The sequence below is a fragment of the Rhinoderma darwinii genome, chromosome 6, assembly GCF_050947455.1.
Source record: "Rhinoderma darwinii isolate aRhiDar2 chromosome 6, aRhiDar2.hap1, whole genome shotgun sequence".
Taxonomy (NCBI): Eukaryota; Metazoa; Chordata; class Amphibia; order Anura; family Rhinodermatidae; genus Rhinoderma; species Rhinoderma darwinii.
In genome coordinates this window covers 31195222-31218800 of record NC_134692.1, presented here as the reverse complement: position 1 = coordinate 31218800, position 23579 = coordinate 31195222, and the positions used below count along the sequence as shown (strand labels likewise).

Sequence of the window (23579 nt, the reverse complement as noted above, 5' to 3'; positions counted from 1 at the left end):
GACATTATTTTTTTTTTTATAGTGTACACATCATAAATGATATAAAAAATTTGTTGTGCAATTCCCCAATGTGTATATTTTATGTATTGAGACTTATTTTAATGATTATTGTAAAAAATGTGTATGTGTATTTTTTTTTAACATTACTTTGTTTTTACTTTATTATTTTTAAACTTTAATGTACTGGCATATATCTATATTACAGTACATTAGCCTGTGTACTGATTGTACACAGGCAGTTGTTAGGAAATACCTAAGTATGCCCTAACAACAGGAAATATGGTAAGACAGCCCTGGGGTCCTTCAATGGACCCTGGGCTGTCTGCCCATATATGGTATGTCCCTCAATCACGTCACAAGGATTCTGTGATCCAAGGGGCATCCCCCTTCTCATTTTCCCCTTGAATTCTGCGGTCAGCTTTGATTGCAGCATTCAGGGGAATAGTGGCGGAGATGAGAGGTTTCTCTTATCTCCGCCGTTAGGGCGGGGCTGTGGCTGTGTAATACCCCGCTCCTGACAACAAGTGCGCGCGTGGTCAGCATGAGGTGATGCGGCCGGTGCTGCACTAATGAGCGCAGGCACTGAAGACAGAACACAGGGGGGTGGGGGGGGGGTTTACAGTGCGCCCGACATGTTCTGTCTTCAGTGCTGCCGCTCATTAGTGCAGGACTGGTCGCATCACATCATGCTTAACCGTTTGAGGGTGCACGGTATTGAAACAGTATCGAAGTTTCGATGCATCGTGCATCCCTACTCTGTACTGTAGTCAAGCCATGAGGAGTACAAGGGGGTTCTGGACCCTAATCTCATGATTAGCGGTGGGGACCCCAGGGATAAGCCAATTATCACCTATCCTGTGGATAGGTGATAATTGTCGATTCTGGTACAAACCCTTTAAGAATCAGCCATTTGGCTGGAGGAAACCCGATGGGAAAAATTGCTGTACATGGGATGTCAAAGCAACTGACAGAACCACTGAAACAGAACCACAGCACTACACCTATAAAATCCAACTATTGTGCAAATGAGCATTAGGAAACATTTTTTTTTCACATTTAGAGCAAATATATTGATTGTGCGCTATTTACGATCTTGACAAACTGCAGGATAAAACGCCACCTACTGTCTACCACATAATTATTATTTGTAGACTTTATCGTATATATGATCTGTGCTGATGACCCTTAGGGTATGTTCACACGAGGCAGATTTGTTGCAGGAAAATTCATTCCATACATCTAAATGAGGTTGTTTCTGCAGAATGTGTATGGAGTTCTGCAAGTTCCATTCAGAATGAGACAATGACAGAAATTTCTGCAACAAATCTGCCGCGTGTGAATATACCCTTTAGAGTCCATTCATTAAAGAGGCTCTGTCACCAGATTTTGCAACCCCTATCTGCTATTGCAGCAGATAGGCGCTGCAATGTAGATTACAGTAACGTTTTTATTTTTAAAAAACGAGCATTTTTTGCCAAGTTATGACCATTTTTGTAGTTATGCAAATGAGGCTTGCAAAAGTCCAAGTGGGTGTGTTTAAAAGTAAAAGTCCAAGTGGGCGTGTATTATGTGCGTACATCGGGGCGTTTTTAATACTTTTACTAGCTGGGCGTTCTGAAGAGAAGTATCATCCACTTCTCTTCAGAAAGCCCAGCTTCTGACAGTGCAGATCTGTGACGTCACTCACAGGTCCTGCATCGTGACGGCCACATCGGCACCAGAGGCTACAGTTGATTCTGCAGCAGCATCAGCGTTTGCAGGTAAGATCGATGTACGCACATAATACACACCCACTTGGACTTTTACTTTTAAACACACCCACTTGGACTTTTGCAAGCCTCATTTGCATAACTACAAAAATGGTCATAACTTGGCCAAAAATGCTCGTTTTTTAAAAATAAAAACGTTACTGTAATCTACATTGCAGCGCCTATCTGCTGCAATAGCAGATAGGGGTTGCAAAATCTGGTGACAGAGCCTCTTTAAGTGATAGCAGAAGCTTATTTTTCCCGTATGTCCTTCAGGTGAGACAATATCTCAGCGCCAGTTGACCACACGCTTATAGATGAGTCAATGAGCTCAATCTCCTTGGCAATTCTCTTCTGTAAGGTGTAGCCCTCCCTGGGCATGGCGATATCACCCTTCTTCAGGAAGGTTACCGGGCAGAGGTCATTACTCCCATCACCGATATAAACTATTTTAGAATAGCTCACTCCATTTGACGTCTGCTTAGCCATAAACTCTTCCAATACTTTTCTCTTGCACAGGTTCTTCGGGCAGGTTGCACAGTGATGGACGTGGAAATTCTGCACGGTGAGGTTCCCGGAACGGTCAAAGGTTGCAGGGTTTGTGAACACCTGATCAAAAATATTGCTTACGTTGGCATGGGTGAGAATCCAGTCTATAAAGATTGTATTGGAATCGGAGATGATGATGCAATCAAAATGATCTTTGTTTTGGCCAATGAAATGAAGGAGCTCGGTCATTCCTGGAGTATAGGGTATAGCGATCATGATTCTCTTCATGTCATCCTCTCGAATTCCCTGTTCTCCTAGGTAAGTGAAAATCCTACCCATGTACTCCGTCCATTTTCCTTTTTCATATGAATTTTGTAATACATTTGGGAGCTTTTTATCTGGAGCACACTGGACAATCCATGTGTCGCTGTTATCATTAATAATAGTGTGGTCAAAGTCAAACACCAGAAGACTCTTCATGTTGGTCGAATGATGGTCTTTGCCTAGGGATAAAATATGTTTAAAAATGGTTAGTAATTTGGTTAAATGTCTTATTGGTGGAGCAATAAACTGCGAAACTGATCATAATAAATTAGATATATAACAGCGCCATAAATAACACAGGGGTGGAGACAATACTGTAGACGCTCAGGAGCTTGTAATAACATTTTACTAGCCAATCTGACTTTATAATAGTTTGGCAATTTTCGAGACATCATAAAACAACCCAAAAAGTTATATGCCAGTATCTTATTTCTATGTGCATAGGCTTCCTGACTCCAATGATGCAATGTCCATGATGGCCATACAGGTCTGATCCTTTTGTTCCATCCGAGGACAGAATTATGGGAAATTTTTGGTGGTAATTGAAGTTGGCTTCTCGAATGGTCTAGCTGCCTCTCAAGGTCTACAGTAAATTGTCCACCACTGAACTGCACTATCCAGCAATCCTTAAAGGAGTATTCCCAGGATTGTCACTTATCACCAATTCACAGTATAGGTGATAAGTGTCTGATCTCTGGGGCCCCCACCAATTGCAAGAATGGTGGTCCGGAACCACCTGTTCCTCCTCAATGCTCGACCACAGTCAGTTCACATGACCTATTTTCAGCCGTTTTTCAGGCCGTAAATGCCCCGAAAAACGGATAAAAATATGGGGGCTGAATGCCTCCAAACATCTGCCCATTGATTTCAATGGGAAAAATGGCGTCCTGTTCCCACGGGATGTGTTTTACCCAGCTGTTTTTAAAAACCACGCGTAAAAAAAAAGCCCCGTAAAAAAGAAGTGCAGGTCACTTCTTGAGCCGGTTTTGGAGCCATTTTTCATTGACTCAATAGAAAAACAGCTCCAAAAAGTCTGTAAAAAAAACGCCGCAAAAAACGCAAGTTGCTTACAAATGGCTAAAAATGAGGGGCTGTTTTCCCTTGAAAACAGCTCCGCATTTGCAGCCGTTTTTGTTAAGCGTGCGAACATAGCCTTAGGACTTTAAAAAGGAGCGGCGATCAAGCATGCGTGCTATTGATCCATTCAAATTTTATTGGACTGATGGAAACAGAAGAGTACAGCACTCAATGTGCGTTCAGGACTCTGTTCTCGCGATCGGTGGGGGTCCCAGTGGTGGATCCCACAGCAATCAGACAATTCTCATCTATCCTGTAGATAGGTGATCATTTTCAATTCTGTGAATACCACTTTAAGATGGCTATATACAGATGATAGCGGTTGGCCAAATAATCGTTCATGGTTAGCGATCTTTCCAATTTCCCATAACAATATGCATGTTCAGCTCAGTCAAGTGTGCATGATATTTTAACAGGGGCAGGGAGATAAGTGGCTTCTAAGCATATCTGGTGCCACTTATTTCCAGAAGGAAAAAAAAAATAACCTGTCTAACCACGGTTTCATTTAGTGGAGGAGATGTTGCCAATGTCCCTATAAACAGCTGTTGTAGCCACACACTTATAATTCTCATTACCAGACAGCACTGCGGGAGCTCAGTTGAATATTAGACAGTTAGGCCGGATTCACAGGAGCGTTGTGCATCTCTGACGTGAAAAATGGCAGTGCATCCGTGATCTGCGCTGCGCGACGCGATATCACGCATCCCCCATAGACTAGAGTCTATGGAGGGTTGCGTGAAAAAATAGGACATGTCCTATTTTCTCAGAGACCCTTCACACGGTCCGTTGAAACAACGGCCACATTGAGTTATATAGGTCCGTGTGACGGCTGTTGTTTCAACGGCCGTCACGCAGACGTTTAACACGTTTGTGTGAATAAGGCCTAAAAGGGGTTATCTTATAATCATTATTTATCATCTATTCACAGGATAGGTGATAAGGATCTGATCGGTGGGGGTCCGACCCCTGGGACCTCCACCGATCACGAGAACACGCTTACGTGGGCGTTTCTGGGAGCTCCATAGGAATGGATAGGTAGTGCGCATGCCGGACCACCGCTCCATTCATTTCTATGGGGCTGCCGAGCACTATCTTTGGCAACCCCGTAGAATAGGTGACAAATATTAATTATGGGAAAACCCCTTTTAAGAGAGCTAAGCTATTAGGTCACATATTGGACAGTGGGGTGGAGCTGAGTCGCTGTCGGTTTCCAAGGACAACCGGATGCATTTTGAAGATGGCTATAGATATGAATAGCGAAAATGACTTGAAATAACTCAAAATCGGTACCAAAGCAATAAAGCAAAAGATCTGCCGAGATGCAAAACTATTTGTGGAGAGTGAAATTGTGAAATGTTGTGTAAAATAGAATTACACCCCTAAACATGAACAATTTCTAAACGTTATCTATTTATATATGTAATGACGAGGCGTATACAGTATTTGAGAACTGTAAAGAGACTATAATGTAGGCACCATCAACCTGCTACTCTCCAGCTGTTGTGTAACTACAACTCCCCAGCAGCCCTGGTTTGTAAATGATAGACTTGCTGGGAGTTGTGGTTTTACAACAACTAGAGAAGCCACAGGCTGCAGACATAGGGATCAGTTAGGATTTAGCCAAATGACTACATACTATATGCACACAGGTCACTGGTAACACTGACGGAGCGCCCAATCTAATATCAACCGGCTCCTTGGCAGGAACTAAAGGTATATTTGCCAGCACAGAGTCTTTATTACTCATTCCCTTACCCTTCAGACTTGCAGAAGCCGACACACCAGCACCACTTCAGCGATCGGTCTTCGGTCAAAGGTCGCAATGACGTCAGTAGTGTTCGGCCGCCATCTTTGATGAGGGCGAAGTCCAGCAGCAGCTCATTATACCTAGGCCAGAGGTGCCAATGACTTTATCGGGATTCGGCCGCCATCCTCGGTTTGGGCAACGGTTTCTAATAACCTGTGTAAATAACGTAATATGTTTGTACAAGCATAACGTAACTGTACATGCGCACTAGAGCGCTTCTAAACAGTCTCCGCCTCTCATTGACGTAGGAAGCGCCTTTACGTTTGTGCCCTTCCGGTTTGGTAACTAGGGAACGAAATCTTACGTCTCTGCTGGTTGCCGGGCAACGTAGGGACGCGGCACACTTCCTTGAGTGGGAAAAAGCGGACATTATGTTGGCGGTGTCCGGTCCTGTCGTCCGGTACGGCCGGAGGAAAGGTTCGAGCAGAATGCAGACAGGTGAGCGGGATAATCTTGTTACTTTTAGATGGTAGATGGGACCAGAGCAGGCTCGACTAGCGCAATGCGACTTTCGCGGGAAGTAGCACGACAATTTCTGTATAGGCAAATTACACACGAACGTATGTGCGCAGAAATGTGCCGCCATTTTTTTTGGCTATGATTCCAACGTGATTTTTGTGGCACAATCAGCACCAACAATCTGTGTGAACTGGGCCTTAAATTGCATAAAAAAATACTGCTAAAATTAAAATGTGTGGTTTTTGGTGGTTTTATTTAGTATAATTTTGAAAAAAAAAAAAACTCTGGCGTTTTTTTTTATAGAGAGACCTCTAGGAAAAACGCCATACCTAGTGCATGCTGCGTTTCGACAAAAACTGACTACAAAATTGCCTCCAAAACGCCACAAACCAAAACGCAGTTGTATGTGGTTGCTTTTTATATTTTACTATAGACTTAAATATAACTTCTGGATGAATTAAAAAAACGCTTATTAAAAACGCAACCAAAATGCAGCAAAACGCTGTGTGTGATTGCATTGCAAAGGAAAGCTGTTCCAAAATTGTTTAATTGGGAGTACAAGTATTTACTAAAACAGACATCGGGAGAGCTGACCGCGCCTGTTTAAGACTATGTTCACACGGCGGATTTAGCTCGGCAGGTCGCGCCAGCAAGATACGCAACAGAATTATTCCTGCTCCTATTCTCTTCAATAGGATGTTTGGACGGAAACCGCCCAAAGATCAGGCAAAATGCTTCTTCTTTCTGCTAGCGCAAAAAATCAGCTAGCGGGAAAAAGAAGTGTCCACCTCCCATAGAAATGAATAGGAGGCGGATTCCACCACAAAAATTCCGCCGTGTGAACATAGCCTAAGAGGTACGTCCTAGTGACAGATTCCCGTAGTTCGGCTCAGTTTACGTCACTTTTTTCACTTCCTTTGTGTTCCGTCATAGGAGCAGAACAACGAAAGCCACAGATTCCCAACAGCACCCAAAAGAACCTTTTGACGGAACCCATTTACTTTTCTTCAAAAAAATAAGACCGCTAAAATGAGTCTGTCACTACATGACGCTGCCTTCAGTGACAGCCCCATATTGCGGATGACAGGTTCCTTTTAAAACCTCTTTAATCATTTAGAAATTATTCTGATTTAAATCGTAGAAGAGAGATCTCCCGAAAACATGGCAGATGCAGCAGGTGCAATAGATCTCCGGGAAGTTGCTGTTCTTCCAAGAGCAGAGTGGGAGCGCATTACCAGCCACGCCAATTCATTAGAGAAAGAAGCAAGGAAACTTTATGAAGAGCGAAAAGAAAGAGAAGCCTTGCATTTACGTTCCAAAGAAATGGTGAAAAACTGGACCAACACTATATCAGTGAGTAGTTTAAAAAAAATGTGTTACATTTCTTCACTAGCCGCAGGCTGCCCAAAGACAGGAGATAAGTCAGCAGGTTCCACCTAGAATGTATTGTCTATGGGGCCGGCGTATTGTATTCTCTGATGTATATTTAGTCTTCTATCTACCTCTCTCCATAAATTATACATATGCATTCAGCCAAGCCAAGTTTACATGTTAAAGAGGAACACAACAGGACAATTTCATTCATTCGTGCATCCCGTGTGATATGTAAATGACTCCTATTGATTTGGAAGGGGTCAGTTATTTTCCTCACAGTCAGGGGCATTTTTAGAGTCCTATGGTCCCCAGGAGAAATTTGCACCTGGGACCCCCCCTTGTTTCTCAGATGCGTGTGCCCAAGTGATATTGCTTTAAGACCATTTTGTTTGTATGATAGTATACCGCTAAGGCTATGTTCACACAGAGTTTTTTGCAAGCGGAATTTCTGCTTCAAAATTCAGTTTGCAAGTTTGAGGCAGGTTTTCCTCTCCCTGCACGCCGATCTTCGCAGCGTCTTTCGCCCGCGGCCATTGAGTGCCGCAGGCATAAAACGCCGCGAAATACGCTTTCTCTGCCTCCCATTGAAGTCAATGGGAGGTTAGAGGCGTAAACGCCTGAAGACAGGGCATGTCCCTTCTTTCTCCCGCAAGGCGGTTTTACCGCTCGCGGGAGAAAACCGTCCCCGCCTCCCATTGAAATCAATGGGAGGCATTTTAGGGCCGTTTTTGACGAGTTTTGCGGCGCGGTTTCCGCGTCAAACTCGTCAAAAAAACTCTGTGTGAACATAGCCTAAATGATAGTCATAAAGTTACCAAATAATTCCTTTATCCCAATAACATATCACCATACTTTTACTCAACAAAACCAAGTATACCGAGGCCGATATTATCAATGATACCACAGGGACAAACAATACCAACAGACCATGAACAAATATTAACACCACGTAGTGACGTAACAATACCACCAAACTGTTACTGAATAATACCGCCACACCATGACCACATATTACCACCACATATTGACTGAATAATACCCATCATACTGTTACTGAATATTACCTCTACATCATGATCACATATTACCATCAAATAGTGACTGAATAATACTACCAAACTGTTTCTGAATAATACCTCCACACCATGACCACATAACACCACGTAGTGACGGATTAATACTACCATACTGTTACTAAATAAAAACCAGTATACAAAGACCAATAATACCACCATACAGTGACGATGTAGTGATCAATACCAGTTCTACACAGCTGCTCTGCAGCCCATATAAGTGATTACAGTACAGTTACATTAAGTGACTCCCAGGTGACATCTTCTCTGATTGGAGTCGTTCACTTTTCTTTTTCATCCGGCCATGACCACGTCAGAACACCATGACAACTTCTTCCAGCCATGACTCGTCTCTGCAGAATTGGCAGCACACAAATCTTTGGTTCCTCAAAGCACTTCTAGTACCCCCTTTAGGCCCGAAATAGTAATAGTACCCCCACACAGAAGTAATGTCCCCCTTTGTGTCCTGACACAGTGGTAGTCTTGTTTTGTTCCCCCATATAGTGTTTTTTTTTTTTTTGTGCCCCCTTCGTTCCAATGGAAATAAACAAAACGAAAAACTGCAGTTGAAAATTTTTTTTTTTTTGTGTTACCCATTGCTTATGCAGCTAGTTATCTGTTCGGGGAATAAAGATTTACGGCTAGTGTAAAGAAGCTGGTGTAGTGTATGGGTAGGACAAAGCTAAGAGTAAGTCCAGCTTCTAACAAGGAGGCGTAGGTTCCGATACTACAGTTACCAGCCTGTCTTTTGGTTCCATAATATACAAAACTGTAATATAACTGATATGTATATAAACTCAGCAAGTAAAATGGGGTTTAAGTAAGAAAAAGTTTCAATTTAAAAAAGTAATAATTAAAAATACTTGTTTTTATCAAAATATCACTTTTACAGGGTTTGAGGAAGGAAAAATTGCAGGCAAAAAAACTGCGGGAGGAAAGCGAAGAGGAGGAGAAGAAAAAGCATGATCTGGAGGAGGCCCAGTACCAGGCAGAAAAAAGACGACAAGCAATAGAGAACGCCAGGGTCAAGCAATACTATCAGAATGACAAAGTCAAGACCTTCCATGTATGTCACCTATTCCCGCCATAGACTCTTCACTATTCACACTGTTTTGGTTGGATTCTACATCAAATTGTTGTTCTTAATTTTTATTGCTCCAATGCATGTGAAAAATTCAGCTGGCTGACAGAAACAACGTAAAGCCCCCAATAGAGTTCAATACTAGTGACAAGGATCTGTATAACTAGATTAGACTTTTAGGCATTTTGTAGGTGCTTCTTTTCACTGTGCGGATTTAAATAACATATCAATAAATGAATTTGCCAGCATTAATCAAGTCTGAGCACTTAGAATATTGTGATCTGCTGGGCAGGTTTCCTGGTTGTCTGGGTGATTATACTGAAATGTGTTACCAACGTTCTTACAGAGCGCGCTGCTGCTTACTGAAGTCATGAAAGAACGAGACGCCCAGATAGAACTAAAAAATAAACGGATGAGTATGAACAATACACAAGACAAGGACACCTTGGTTAAGCTGCAGAAGGAATTGGAAGAAAGTATTTATAATGACCAGCAGAAGGCAATGCAGAGGTTAAATGAGAAGAAGAATAATGCAAATGATCTTCTGAAGCAGTATGTAGAGGTTTTCCATTGTGATTTTTGACTCCTATCAATGTTTGGATCTACACTGTGTACCATGTATACAGCAGTACCTTAGTATGCATGAGTCATCTGACTCTCTTAAAAATGTTTGTGCATGCCCCAGTGTCATTCTGTAGACTATTGGCAACCTATAAATTTACCTCTTGTCGGAGGGAGAGGTGCGGACAGTTTTACATCTCGTCAGGATGTTTAACTGCATAAATTTTATTAATTATAGTATACAAGAAAACTGCTGTAAATACATTCATTGGTACAAAAATAAATTTTTGGCAGTGGACAACCCATTTATACAAATGACTGCAAAGGTCCCCTAATGATAGATTGATCATATGGTGTCCCAATTCCAATGTGGGGACTCATCTACTGTAATCTATGGGGGAATCTGGCATTATTTTATTTCATTTCTCTGTAGCACCACCACAGGATATATGATGCATTACACAGTTGCAATTTTTTTTGCTCTGGCTAATTGGTCCTAAATGGGTGACCCACCTCTATCCTAATAGGGTGTTCGAAAATTAGTCTTCTAAACCAGACACAACCCCAGCTCATGATTACAATGGCTGTGCTTTTTTAATATGACCTTGCCTCTTAGGACATGCCATGCTGATAGCAGCTAATCTGAGAGGGGAAGGTTTCTAAGAGAGAGACCGGCCGCTTGCTTTTCCTTTGTGCATGGAGCATATACAACCACACGCTCTGTGCTGCCACATGATAGCTCTGTATGGCACCGTAATTATGAGATATTTCCCCCTAGAAACAGCACCGTGTAATACAGGTTCCTTAATCTGATGGAATATAGCAGAATTTTTTTTATGAAATCGTAATCCTAGGAACAGATTGTCTCCATGGACAGTTATGGGTGCCATATTTCAATTTAGAGGTATTAAAATAAAATTTTCTGGAGTAAGATGCGCCTAATTTATTAAAGTGGTTGGGTAGCCCCGCCCCTTCCACTAAGTCCCACCCATCTTTTTTAAAAAGTGGCAGGGGTGGTGGAAAAAAAATAATTCGCAAAATGTATGCGAAAAAAGTTAAAAGGAAACATAGATAGCTTAATAAATTCCCCCATTTACTTTTGGATATTTTATTGCAATCGTATTTGTCTCCAGGATGGAGGAACACCAACGTGCTGCTGACTTAGAGAAACGAGCCAACTGCCGAGAAAGCGAAGAGAAACAGAGACAGACCAGACTGTATGAGTGGGAAATTAATAAATTGGCCAAAATGAAAATGGAGGAGAAAAAAGAAATAATGAAGACTCACCTGGTGAGTGGGGAGAAATTCGTAGCTGGATGTAGAAAGCTCAAGCCTATGTCAAAAACAGTAAAGCAAAGTGTTTGCAAAGTTTTCCAACTTTTTATATGGGTTTAAATTGGAGATTGTTGTGTAAAAAAAAAATATGATGGCCTTAAATGCAATCTGTCGCCAAACAGACCTCTTTTAGCATCTATAAGCTCTATCTAAATCACATCATTGCACTTTATTGTACCTGCTTGGAGGTGCACCAAACTTTTGTTTGGGGCTCTGATTTAAAGACTGTGCTGTATGCAAATAAAGGTGCCTGTAGGCAGAGAGGTACTACATGCCCACAAACCTACCAAGTGCCATGGCTGCGATCATGTGATAGCTCCCCTCCAATCAGGCAGAGCGGCACCTCATTTGTTTACAGTACAAACTAAAAATCAGCATCCCAATCAGGATTTTAATTGATGCTTATTATTAAAGTGACCTATCTAAATTTGCTGAATCTATAGTTATCCTGGCAGTAACGCACCCCCTTCGCAAAACTTTTGATCCCAATTGTAGTTTAAAGCATTTCTGCTCACATTGCACTTGAACATAATTTTTAAAGTTTTTTTTTTTTTCCCTAGAAAGCATTTCATAGACCTTTCAATTAGACATTTAAAAAAAGTCAGGTGGCAGTCAAGTAGCTGGTACCACCATATATCCTCTGCTTGAGATCGGCTACTGTGCCTAATGTAGTCCCATCCCTGTAAAGCCAAAGGAGAGAATCCTATCAATTACTATGAATGAAAATAAAAAAAAACATCAATACCATTTTGGCATACTGTGACTTTTCATAGGCACATACTGCCGACAGAGACCTCCTTAGAGCACTTGAGAAGCAGATGGAAGAAGAGAATGATGACCTGATAAGACGCTATGTTCTTGCAAAGAAAAAAATGGCAAATCTGAAAAAGGAGAGAGAAGGGGAATTGCATAGGTAAGGACACTAATGAACCCAAAAACTAACTGGTTTTATAATTCTCCGCTGGTTTTGCTTACTGGAAAGTAAACAGTCATGGATTTGGGAGGCAAGCTGCATAGAGTAGCCTCAGGCACTGTGAATGTAAGACTATCAGCATACCTACAGTAATGATATAGAAAGGAAGCGATCAGTATCCAGACGTAAAGCACTGATGTTAGCAAATCTGCCACAACGCAATTTGGGACACCAAAATAACCTCCAATAACTTTTCTGCACTCCTTTTATATGTAGTTACCTAATTTTGCCAGCTCATATTTAGTCATATTCAATAATGTTTTAGAACTAAAATAGCCATGCAATATAAAGGGAACCTGTCGCATTGAACATTATGTTCTAGCTGCAGGCAGCATTTTGTAGAGCCGAAGGAGCTGGACAGATTGATATATAGTTTTGTGCAAAAGTCTTGAGCTTTTAAAGTTTTTATTTAGTCTAAATATATTTTCAAGGAGAAAAAAAACAAACAAACAAAAGGTAAAGTGTTCCCTTTTGTCCCAACCCCCTGAAAACACCACAGTGCCCATGTAGATAGTGATGCAATACCACTGTAGATAGTGCCACATTGCCCACATTGACAGTGCCCACTGTAGATAGTGCCACATTGCCCACATAGTGCCCACTGTAAATAGTGCCCATGTAGATAGTGCCAATATGCCACAGTACCGATGTACATAGTGCAGCACCCCCCTGTAAATAGCGCCACTCCCTGTAGATAGAAACACCCCCCCCTGTATTTAGCAATATCCCTGCAGCAGATAGGGCCCCCCCCCCCCTGTAAATGGCACCCCCTTCCTGTAAATAGCACCACTGTTGCACCCTGTAGGAGCGGAATCCCTCTGGCCGAAGATTCTGCTCCTACAGGAAGCCCCTGATTTCTCTGTCCATACCTGGACAGTGATGTCAGGGGTTAACTTTAAAAGTGGAATCCCCTGCCTGAGCGGGGGTTCCGCACCAGGAGCAGCCCCTGACGTCACTGTCCATATATGGATAGTGACACCAGGGGCTTCTCCAGTAGCGGAATCCCCGGCCAGAGTGTTGGCCGGGGATTCCGCTCCTAGAGAGAGCCACTAACGTCACTGTCCAAATGGAAGTGGAATCTCCAGCAAGAGCGATCTGACACTGGGGATTCCGCTCCTAGAGTCAGTTCAGGTGGAGCTATCTACAGCGGAGAGTGCGATGCTATCTGCAGGGGGGGTAGCACTATCTACATCGGGGATGGAGAGACGGCAGGGACTCCCTCTAAGAGGGGAATCCTTGGACAGAGCGCTGGCTGGGGATTCCGATGCTGGAGGGAGCTTAGATTGCGCTATCTACAGAGGGTTTAGCGCTGCCTACAGGGGGTTGTGGGTTTCACTATCTACAGTGGGGGGGGGGGGGTGTATTCTGGGGCTCTCAAAGCCCCGGCCGACATGAGAGTGCAGCACTGCACTCATTAAACCCATTCCAGGCTGTCAACATTTATACATGTGCTAACTGCACGGGGCATTGGCAGTTAGAACGTATATAGCCGTATGGCAGTCGTGAAGGGGTTAAAGGGGTTTTCCAGTTTCTGAGAACTGATGACCTATCCACCATCAGTACGTGATCTGTGGGGGTCCGACACCGGACGTACAAGCCGGAAGCAGTTAGCTCCGGCCAACTGCTTCCGGGCTCCCTACATATCATTATGTGCCACAAAATCCGGTGCCTGCATGCCACCAGAGCGGCTTATAGAGTGCGGGTGTCGGACCTGCGCCGATGACCTACTGATGACCTATTCGTGGATAGGTCATCAGTTATCAGAAGGTGGACAACCTCTTTAAGGTTGCTACCCTTGCCATGCAGCACTTGTGCCATTGAATTAGTGGTAGTGCAACCCCTAGATCAGCTTCCCAACCATACATAAAGTCCAGACCTCTGTCCCCGGCTATGTAAAGTCCCAATTATTAAAACATAGGTGAATTTAAGGTGGTATTCCGTGGGATGAAAAAGTTTAAGAAATAACAAATTTTATGTCCTCTGAAAGACTCAGAGGGAGGAGATAAATAATAATTATTGAGGAGAGATTTAGAATTAAGTTTATTCTGTATTACAAAATTATTATTCGAGGTCTACTAGGATTCCACCAGAAAAAATCAGTCAGTAAGAGACCTGGGGCAAAATGTGGGTTGTGAAAAATAGGTATCTGTGGGGAGTATGGACTTGGTCTATATAATAACACATCTCCAGATTTGTATCTTATAATAAGTGACCCTTGCAGAGTAACCAATTTGAGATATTGGTGAGTTGGGGGACCATTTCAAGGCATGAAGGAAAACAGGAGCAGTAAGGGAGGACTCCAATGTTAGCCACTGCCGTGGTTCTTCTTTATTATGGATAGAGGATAACTGGGGAAGTCGTCCGGCAAGGTTATATTTATAAAGGTTTGTAACAGATAGATCACCTGCCCTTTTGTGCAAGTACACGGTTGTTCCAGCAATAAGTGGCCGTTTTCCTGCCTAAGTGAAACAAAATATTTTTAGTATTTTTTTTCAGGGTAGATGCTGGCACAGGTATAGGAAGGGTTATAAAGTAATAATAAACCCTGGGCAATGTCCCCATTTTTACCGTGTGGATCCGACCGATCATGGATAATGTAGGATATTTACAAGACTATGTCTCCTAACCATTTTAGCATAAAGATTGAGATCGTTTCACTTAAAGACCGAATTAATAGTTGTAGACAGATTAATGCCTAAATGGCGATCTCTTCACTTAAACCAAAATTTAGCTCCATCAATTTGAGTATGAGAAATGACATTACAGAAGAGGATTTCTGATTTAGTGGTATTTATTTTCAAACTGGATATTTTGGAAGAAGATGATAGGATTTGTGTGAGTTTAGGGAGGGGTTGTTAATGTTTTATCGAGACTGAGAAGCATGCCATCCACAAATATATTGACTGTGTAGGTATGAAGGCCTTATATTAACCCCAATATAGTAGAAGTGATTCTACAAAAAAAAAAGTACCTCAAGGGTGGGCATTTACATGTGACCAGTAAAACAAAGCAGTAACACTGAACAAAGAAAGTCTATAAAGAATAATAGAAGGAAAAGCATCTTCATGAATATTGTCTGGGTGTACAAGAGGTGCAAAAATATCATGCAAAAAAAATCTGTAACACCGTGGGGGTGGCATGTAATCCAAGGCTACGTCAAAACCGTATCAAAGCATGGGCTTTTAATGGATCTAAAGGGTGCAACCGCTGTGGCTGTATCTGCCATATCATCCATTTATCCTCCAGATCAGAGACGTGGGAGACTATTTCTTGAAGCGGTTTAGTAGAATCCGCCACTGCTTTAGAGAGTTCTGTAGAAAACAGCGGTTTGACTTTTGCATGTAATGGGTCTTGTTCAGAGAGATTATGGGGATAGCCCAGCTGGTCTGTAAAGTCTGTATAAGCTTCATAGAGCAAGGACGGCTGCAGATTTTTAAACTTTTTTTTATCTTTGTGCGGAGCTGAGAGATCATGTGTCCGCTCAGTCTCCTGGGAAGCCACGCCCCCCAACTTCCCCCTTTTTTTTATTTTTTTATTTATTTATTTATTTTTTAGAAAAGTTGTGATTGTTTCATTTTAAAAGGATTCCCTGGGAACCTTAGTAAAGTCTATGGGCATAAAAGTAATAAAAACAGTAAACATTGTCATATGGTTTAACCTTTCTAATTCTTACTTCCCGCCCCAACTCCCGCTCCTGTATCTTCAGTCTCCGCTGCTCTTGTTTACAATCCAACATCATGACATGTCATTAATAGAGGTCACGCTTGACCACAATTATGTACACGATTATCATTGTGAAGGGGGAAATGCCTTGGAGACACTTTACATATCGCATTGTTGGTATTGTGCCCTTCAAAAGTGGAGTAATCCGATAATAACCCTGCAAAATAGGAACTTCAGATTGTTTCCATGCGAGTGCCATCAGCCGAATGCAGGCGCTGATTACGGCAGTCCAGTTTCTGTAAATTAAGTTTGAAGAGGCTGCTGCAACGTCTTGACTTAAACTGGGTTCGGCGGTGTCCGTCGTTTGTCCGAACAAAATAGCGCAGCAGTGCCGTTCTATTTTGTTTGGCAAAAACGATGACATCAGATGTGAGCAAGCTCTAACCTTGAATTTGTCATCTTTTTGTGGAATAGAAAAACAGTGGAACGTAGGGATAAAATTACTGAACTGCTGGCAACTCAAATGAAGCAGATGCTCGATGATGAAGAAGAACGCCTAACTAAAGCTCTGAATGAAATGGAAGCAAAGATCAAAAAAGATATGAAGGAAAAAGAGGAAAAGAGAAAAGCAAATCTGAACGCTATTACAGAGCACAGAATCACAATGGTGAGTACAGGATTCAACTTCACTTCACTGTAAAATCAGCTATGTTTTTTACGGTGCTTTGTTAAAGGAGTTTTCCCACCTTGGACGTTTATAATACCAGAAAGGTCTGATAGATGCGGGTCCTACCTATGTTTCGGGAACTCGGGAGCAGCGAAGTTCACCGTGCTAAGCCGCTTCCTCTAAATCCTTTTCACTTCCATGGGAGTTACGGAAACAGCGTAGCTTAGCGAGCTCGACTGTTTCCGTAAATCCCGACCACCTGATCAGAAGTGGCTGGGAGGCAGCGGTAGCCGAGCAAGGGAGAATGTGGTTTAGGGAGGCCTCATTCTAGAGATGGATGAGGGTCTCACCTCTGGGACCCACACCTATCGGACACTTATGGCATATCCTCTGGATATGCCATTCAGGTCCAAGATGGGAAAACCCCTTTAGTTATACTGTATTTGACTGTATATACTTGAGGTCCACAACTATAATTAAAGCATATGTACACCTTCGCATCCAATTTTTATTTTTCTATTGCATCTCTCATAAAAATTAAGCAACTTTGCAAATATGAATTTAAAAAAAAGAAATCCAGCTGTTGTGTACATAGCTGCAATCGTCATGGTAACAGACAACAAACAAACCCTGTGTAGTCTGATCTTGCAGTTATTCTCCCGTCTGTCTGTCAACTACTTCTTACTAACATACATTTGATAGATTAGCAAGAAGTGGGGGGAAAGATGAACGGCAATATGACTGTATGATCAGATTACACAGGGTTTGTTTGTTACCATGGAGATGCATAAATCTGCATAGTAGCTATAGAAACAAAATGGTAGGATATTTTTTATGAAGACTATTTGCAAAGTTGATTCTTAAAAAAAACAACAACTTCCTATTCTGTAATATGAAGGCCAAATGCACACAATCATAGTGATTTTGTGGTCCGCAATAATCATGGATCCGTTGTCTGTATTTGCGGTTTATTTGTCTGGAAAAAAACATACCATAGTGCATCAGTCTGTCATCAGTATTTGCGGATGCACCAAAAAAAAAAAGGAAGGCTGGAACAAACCCGAGGTCACATGATCGCTGATCACATAAATACCCTGGCGAGCTTGGCTACGTATCTGCAATAGCAGATGACGTGGACAGAAAGCCGTATGCCGTCTGCAATTTTTACGGCCCTATAGATTTTACTGGACTGAACTTAGCCCTATTATAGCCCTGTGCTGATCTAGGTCTGGTTCAGTGGAACCACTGGGGAGTCCAGTGATAAAGTACAGTCAAATTACAGCCATGTTAACCCGACCTTTAAGGCCGGGTTCCCAAATAGCGTAAACGGTGCAGAATCTCCGCAGCAGAGTTGTATGCGGAAATTCCGCAGCATTTACAGTAGCAGCAAAGCAGATAAGATTTAGAAAATCTCATGCTGCGCAGAAAAAAAAAACGCAGCGTAAACATTAATAAATTGACGTGTGGTGCGGAATTTAAATCCTCAGCATGTAATTTTATGCTGCGTTTTTGTTGATTTTCTGTTGCGGGTCCGGCCTCCTGGGATGACGTTTCATTCCATGTGACCGCTGCAGCGTCACATGGCCTGCAACGTCCTCGTAGGAGCAGACTTCAAAGGAGGGGGTAAGTATGAGCGCTTTTTTACGCTGCGAAAATTCAGTCTGAAAAACCGCACCACGATGTGGTGCGATTTTTCAAACGGAGGGTGCTGCGGGTTCTAGGTCAGATACGCTGTGTGTTTTTTACAGTGTGTTTTACTGCGTATTTGCAGAGTATTCGACCCGTGGGAACCCTGCCTAATAATTATGCCTTCTAGGAATAGTGAGATCACTACATGCTCCCGGTGGTCTAGGAATGCAAACGCCTCATCTTATAGATTCCGTTTCTTTCAGTGGATGGAGGAGGTAATGCACAGCCTGGGAGAAAGCACTTATAAAAACATCACTGTTAATACAATTTCCTTTTTTTTAGCAGTTTATATACATTGTATTTTACATATTTTTATGTATCAGAGGAAGAAGAAAGATCAAGAAGTAAAGGAAGAAAAATTGAAAGGATTCCAGGCTCTTTACGAGATAAAAGAAGCGGATAACTTCTTTATTGCACAGCAAAAGGAGAAACAGAAGAGAGCAGAGGATGAATGTAAAAACGTGCAAACAATGCAGATACAGCAGATGGTAAGCGTACCACGCGGCAAACTTCATATTGGGAATTATTTTTTTTTGTAAATACAAAAGTCTTAACCCCTTAATGACCAGGCCAATTTTCGGTTTTTCATTTTTAGTTTTTTCCTTCCCACCTTCCAAAAGCCATAACTTTTTTTATTTTTCAGTCTACATAGCCGTATGAGGACTTGTGTTTTGCAAGACAAGTTGTCGTTTTTCATGGCACCATTGAATGCACCACATAATGTACTGGGAACCTGCAAAAAAAAATTCTATGTGGGTCGAAATGGGCAAAAACAGAAAATTCAATATTGATTTTTGGGGTTTAGTTTTTGTGGCGTTTATCGTGCGGTAAAAACGTCATATTAAATTTATTTTACGGGTTTGATTATGGCAATACCACATTTACATCGTTTTTATGTTTTACTACTTTTACAAAGAAAAAAATGTTGTTATTGTTTTGTATCCCCACATTCGGAGTGTGATAACTTTTTTTTTTTTATTACGTCCGTCAATTGAGCGGTATGAGGGCTTATTTTTTTGCTGGGTGAGCTGTAGTTTTTATTGGTAACATTTTGGGGTAAATGCAACTTTTTGATCACTTTTTATTAAAAAAAATTTTTGGGGGGGGGGGGGTGACCAGCAGCAATTCTGGCATTTTTTATATGGCGTTCGCCGTGTGGGTTGTATATTGTTATATTGTAATAGTTCTGATTTTCACGGACATGGCGATACCAGTTAAGTTCTTTTTTTCTATTACATTACTTTAGGGAAAAAATGGGAAACGTTTTATTTTTAACTTTCAATTTTGTTTTTGTACATTTAAAAAACAACACTTTAACTGTTTTATAAGTCCCCCGAGGGGACTTGAACCAGCGATCATTGGAACATTTGGACTATATACTGCAATACTAATGCATTGCAGTATATCATGATTTTTAACAACCCCCTATTAAAGGTGTTTTCCCAACCGAGACGTTTGACATATCTCGCCATAAAGCCCCTTCTACTGCTCTGTGTTGTGGCTGAATTCTCGCTGAGCTACCCTGTTTCCTAAGTCCCATAGAACTGAATGGTAGTTACAGAAACAGCATAGCTCGTATGCTACGTTGCTTCTTTAACGGCTATTCACTACTGTGCGAGTTACGAAAACAGCGTAGCTAAGCGAGCTGCGTTTCCGGAATTCATGGTAGGAAATCACATGCCACCACAACACAGAGCAGTGGAACGAGGTTTAGGGGGCCCTCTTCTAGATAGGTGCGGGTCCCGCATCTGACATGTCCTGATGGGAAAACACCTTGGCAGGGCTTAATAGAAGTACAAAGATGAGAAACCTGGGGGCCTTCATTAGCCCCCAGGCTGCCACGACAACAATCGGCAACCCACGATCGCAGGGGATGGGGGTGCAATAGGCTGTCGGAAGGGACATACCCCTCTAACGGCTTAGATCCTGCGGTTTCTATTGAGCGCAGCATCTATGTGGTTAAATGGGTGGAATCAAAGTGATCTTTGATTCCACCTGTTGCAGTATTATACAGCTGGCACACGCTCAGTATGGAGCGTTCTAATCCAGTGAGCCCGCTCCATACTTCCCCTCGATGGCTGCCACGTGTCATGTCGTTAAGCCATCCATAAACATTAATGTCAGCAGATCCCTTAATTTTGGTGGGAATTGCTGATGTTCTAATGGGTATTTTGGCTTCCAGACCTAAATTTGAGTCCCAGCCAAAGTGACAGTGTAGCCCAAGCTTTCAACACCACCAAAGAGATTCCGTGTCATGACATCTGGGAACGGAGAGTCACAGCTGCAGTTTTTACGTTGCTTTCAACTTGCATTGTCAAGGTTTACAAAGATAAAACTAACGGGAATGTGTAAGATATTTGGATCCAAACCTGGCCTTAGCTTTAAATATACATCTCATGCATAGAGCGATAATACAGACAAGTGCATGGATCCTCAGTTATAATGAATATTAGTGTTATTTTGATTCTGCAAAATACTTTTTCTTAGGCTGAGAAGAAGACAATGGCACAAGCTGAAAAAGAAGGCGAGTTGGAGTATACCAAGCAGAATGAGGCACTGCTGACTAAGGAAGAAGAAATATTTCAGAAATACGCCAAACATGTAATTGATTCAGTCACCAAAGCAGGCCGAAACCCATTGCCACTAAAGAAAGCGGCACATACTGGCACTGGAGGAGGAAGAGGCCCGATTTACTCTGGCAGGGGAGGCATTCAACCCAGTTATCAAGTGCAGGACACCAGCGGAGTTCAGTTGCCGGCTTATCAGAGCGACACCACCCAGCAAATAAAGGACATTTCTGATTCTGGTAATGTACAACAAGGGAAGAGAAGACTTGGTTTTACCTTTTGATTTTGGATTATTTCCCAATATGAATAGTGTAATGATTTTCGTAACACCAACATTACTTTTTACCAATGTTAATATCATTTAAATACAAGTAGAAAACATCCTGAATTAGTGCAACTTGATTATTATTATTTTTTTATAATTAATGATACAAGCAATCAGCATTGATCCAAAACCTGTGGCTCTTCAGTTGTTGCCAAACTACAACTCCCAGTACTCCTTGGCAGCAACATCCTGGCAGTTGTAGTTGTAGTTTCACAATAACTAAAGTGCCGTAGGTAGGGGACCACTGCCTTAGGCTGGATTTACATGAGCGTTTGCGCACGCAAAAAACGCAGCGTTTTGCGCGCGCAAAAGGTACTTAACAGCTCCGTGTGTCAGCAGCGTATGATGCGTGGCTGTGTGATTTTCGCGCAGCCGCTATCATTATGACACTACGTTTGGATGTTTGTAAACAGAAAACCACGTGGTGCTTTTCTGTTTTTATTCATCGTTTTACTGCTGTTGCGCGAATAACGCGCGTCCCACCGAAGTGCTTTCGTGTGCTGCGAGTGATTTTGACGGACCCATTGACTTCAATGGGTGCGTGATGCGCGAACAACGCACAAATATAGGACATGTCGTGCGTTTCACGCAGCGGACAAGCGCTGCGTGAAAATCACGGACTGTCTGCACGGCCCCATAGACTAACATAGATCCGTGCGACGCTCGTGTAAATCCGCCCTTAGGGTTTGTGTCCACAAACCTAACTAATCAGTTTTCAATTTGTTAGACTTTCTAATGAATTTGGTTTTGTCAGTCTTCGTCCAAGTTTATTGTGTGACTCAGACTTCCACCAAACTTTCGTTTTTTGCTTTACTATTTATTTAAAACTTTAAGGGTATGACCACAGTTGCGGATTTTCTTCAATAGATTTCATTGTGGAAAATCTGCAGTATATTACAGTCGCAGCAAAGCGGATAAGAATTCAACAAATCTTATCCACAAGTTTGGGAGAAAAAAAATCACCGGAGTAAATGAGCATAAATTGACCTGCAGTGCAGTTTTTTAATTTGCATGTCTATTTATGCTGCAGAATCATTGCACTTTTGTTGTGGCTTTTCCCCATTGAGTTCAATGGGAAGGTAATAGCTGCAAAAAGCACAAATCTGAAAAGAGAAACCTCCCTTATTCATGTTTACATTTAATAAAGTCTACACTTACCCCCCCCCCCCCCCTGCAGACTGCTGTGGTCCCATGGGCTGCAGCATCATCACAGTAGGGTGGGGGTACACAGAGACCAGAGGGATGTGTCACTATGGCAATGCCTATTTTGGACAAAAATCTGCACCACAACTCGGTGCAGTCTTTCAGACGGAATTCCATTTGGGTTCTAAGTCAGATACGCTGTGTACTATTATGCAGCGTATCTGACCTTTTGTTAACATACCCTAACAGAAGCGGTCACAAAAGCAGCAAGTGGGAACATTGACTATACGATAGAGCAAGGTTATGCTCTCGTTTGCTGCTTCGGTGCTACTTTATTTTGATGTTTTAAAGCCATACAAAACAAAGACACACTAAATTGGTGAAATTGTGGGTCACTTTAGAGGGTGGGAAGAAAATGAAAGAAAAAAAGTAAAACCATGCCACCCACCTGACTGCAGCACCTTGTGACCCAGATTGGCATCAGAGGGCAAAGAATGAATCTAGTTAAAATTTGGTAAACGTGTGCAACGAAGCCTAAGTAGCAGCCTTGCACACATGCGCAACTGAAACTGGATAACTGACCACCCGGAAGGCAGAAACAGCCCTTATAGAATGGGCAGTGACCCGAAGGGGAGTATTTTCACCCTTGGACTGATAGTCTTCCAAAATCAACTGCCAATCCCTTACGTGACCCTGCAGGACCAACAAAAAGAGAAAAGGAGCACCGAAACTACCCTGTCGCAGCCAGATAGACGCAGACTACTCATATCACGTCAAGACAATGTAAAGCCCGATCCCTTGGATGATATAGGGAGGGACAAAAGAAAGGGAGGACAATCCCTTCATTGATATGGAAGGAAGAGGTCATCTGCAGGAGAAAGGACAGGTCGGAATACTTCTTAATCCCTATGGATGACAAAAAAAAAAGGAGAACATACAGGACAAGGCAGCCAGGAAAGCAACCTTCCAGGAAAAAGAGAACAAGCAAAATGTCCCTCAAGCATTTAAGGGAACCACTTGGAGAGCCCACAGGACAAAATGAAGATCCCAAGGTTCAGTGGGATATTTGGAGGGAGGGCCACCCTCAAGTCTTCACCTGAGTACAAAAGCTCTGTTCAAGGCCTGATTGTAGTTAGAACAGTATCCTAGGAGTGGAACATACCATAGAGATTTCCTGGCTTTCAATATAGAGAGATCCTGGGCCTTCAGAACCTCAACAGCCCT

General features: G+C 42.3%; 2 protein-coding genes across 3 annotated transcripts; one reads left to right on the top strand and one right to left on the bottom strand.

Moving 5' to 3' along the window:
* Nucleotides 1-1958: 1958 nt before the first annotated feature.
* Nucleotides 1959-5618, bottom strand: PHOSPHO2 (phosphatase, orphan 2). Its single transcript, XM_075829426.1, has 2 exons — nt 5394-5618; nt 1959-2740 (listed from the first exon to the last, which is right to left on the bottom strand). The coding sequence occupies exon 2, from the start codon at nt 2715-2717 to the stop codon at nt 2001-2003; it is 717 nt and encodes a 238-aa protein (XP_075685541.1). The 5' UTR covers nt 2718-2740; nt 5394-5618; the 3' UTR covers nt 1959-2000.
* CFAP210 (cilia and flagella associated protein 210) lies at nt 5542-21275 on the top strand. Of its 2 annotated transcripts, none has more exons than XM_075829424.1 (9): nt 5542-5883; nt 7046-7257; nt 9244-9417; nt 9779-9942; nt 11127-11283; nt 12102-12241; nt 16439-16631; nt 18644-18808; nt 20808-21275. In XM_075829424.1, exons 1-9 carry the CDS (start codon nt 5817-5819, stop codon nt 21168-21170), a joined length of 1635 nt encoding a protein of 544 aa, XP_075685539.1. In that variant the 5' UTR covers nt 5542-5816; the 3' UTR covers nt 21171-21275. The 2 variants fall into 2 exon arrangements, with proteins under 2 accessions (XP_075685539.1, XP_075685538.1); XM_075829423.1 differs by having other exon boundaries at nt 5545-5883; nt 9779-9984.
* Nucleotides 21276-23579: the final 2304 nt, after the last annotated feature.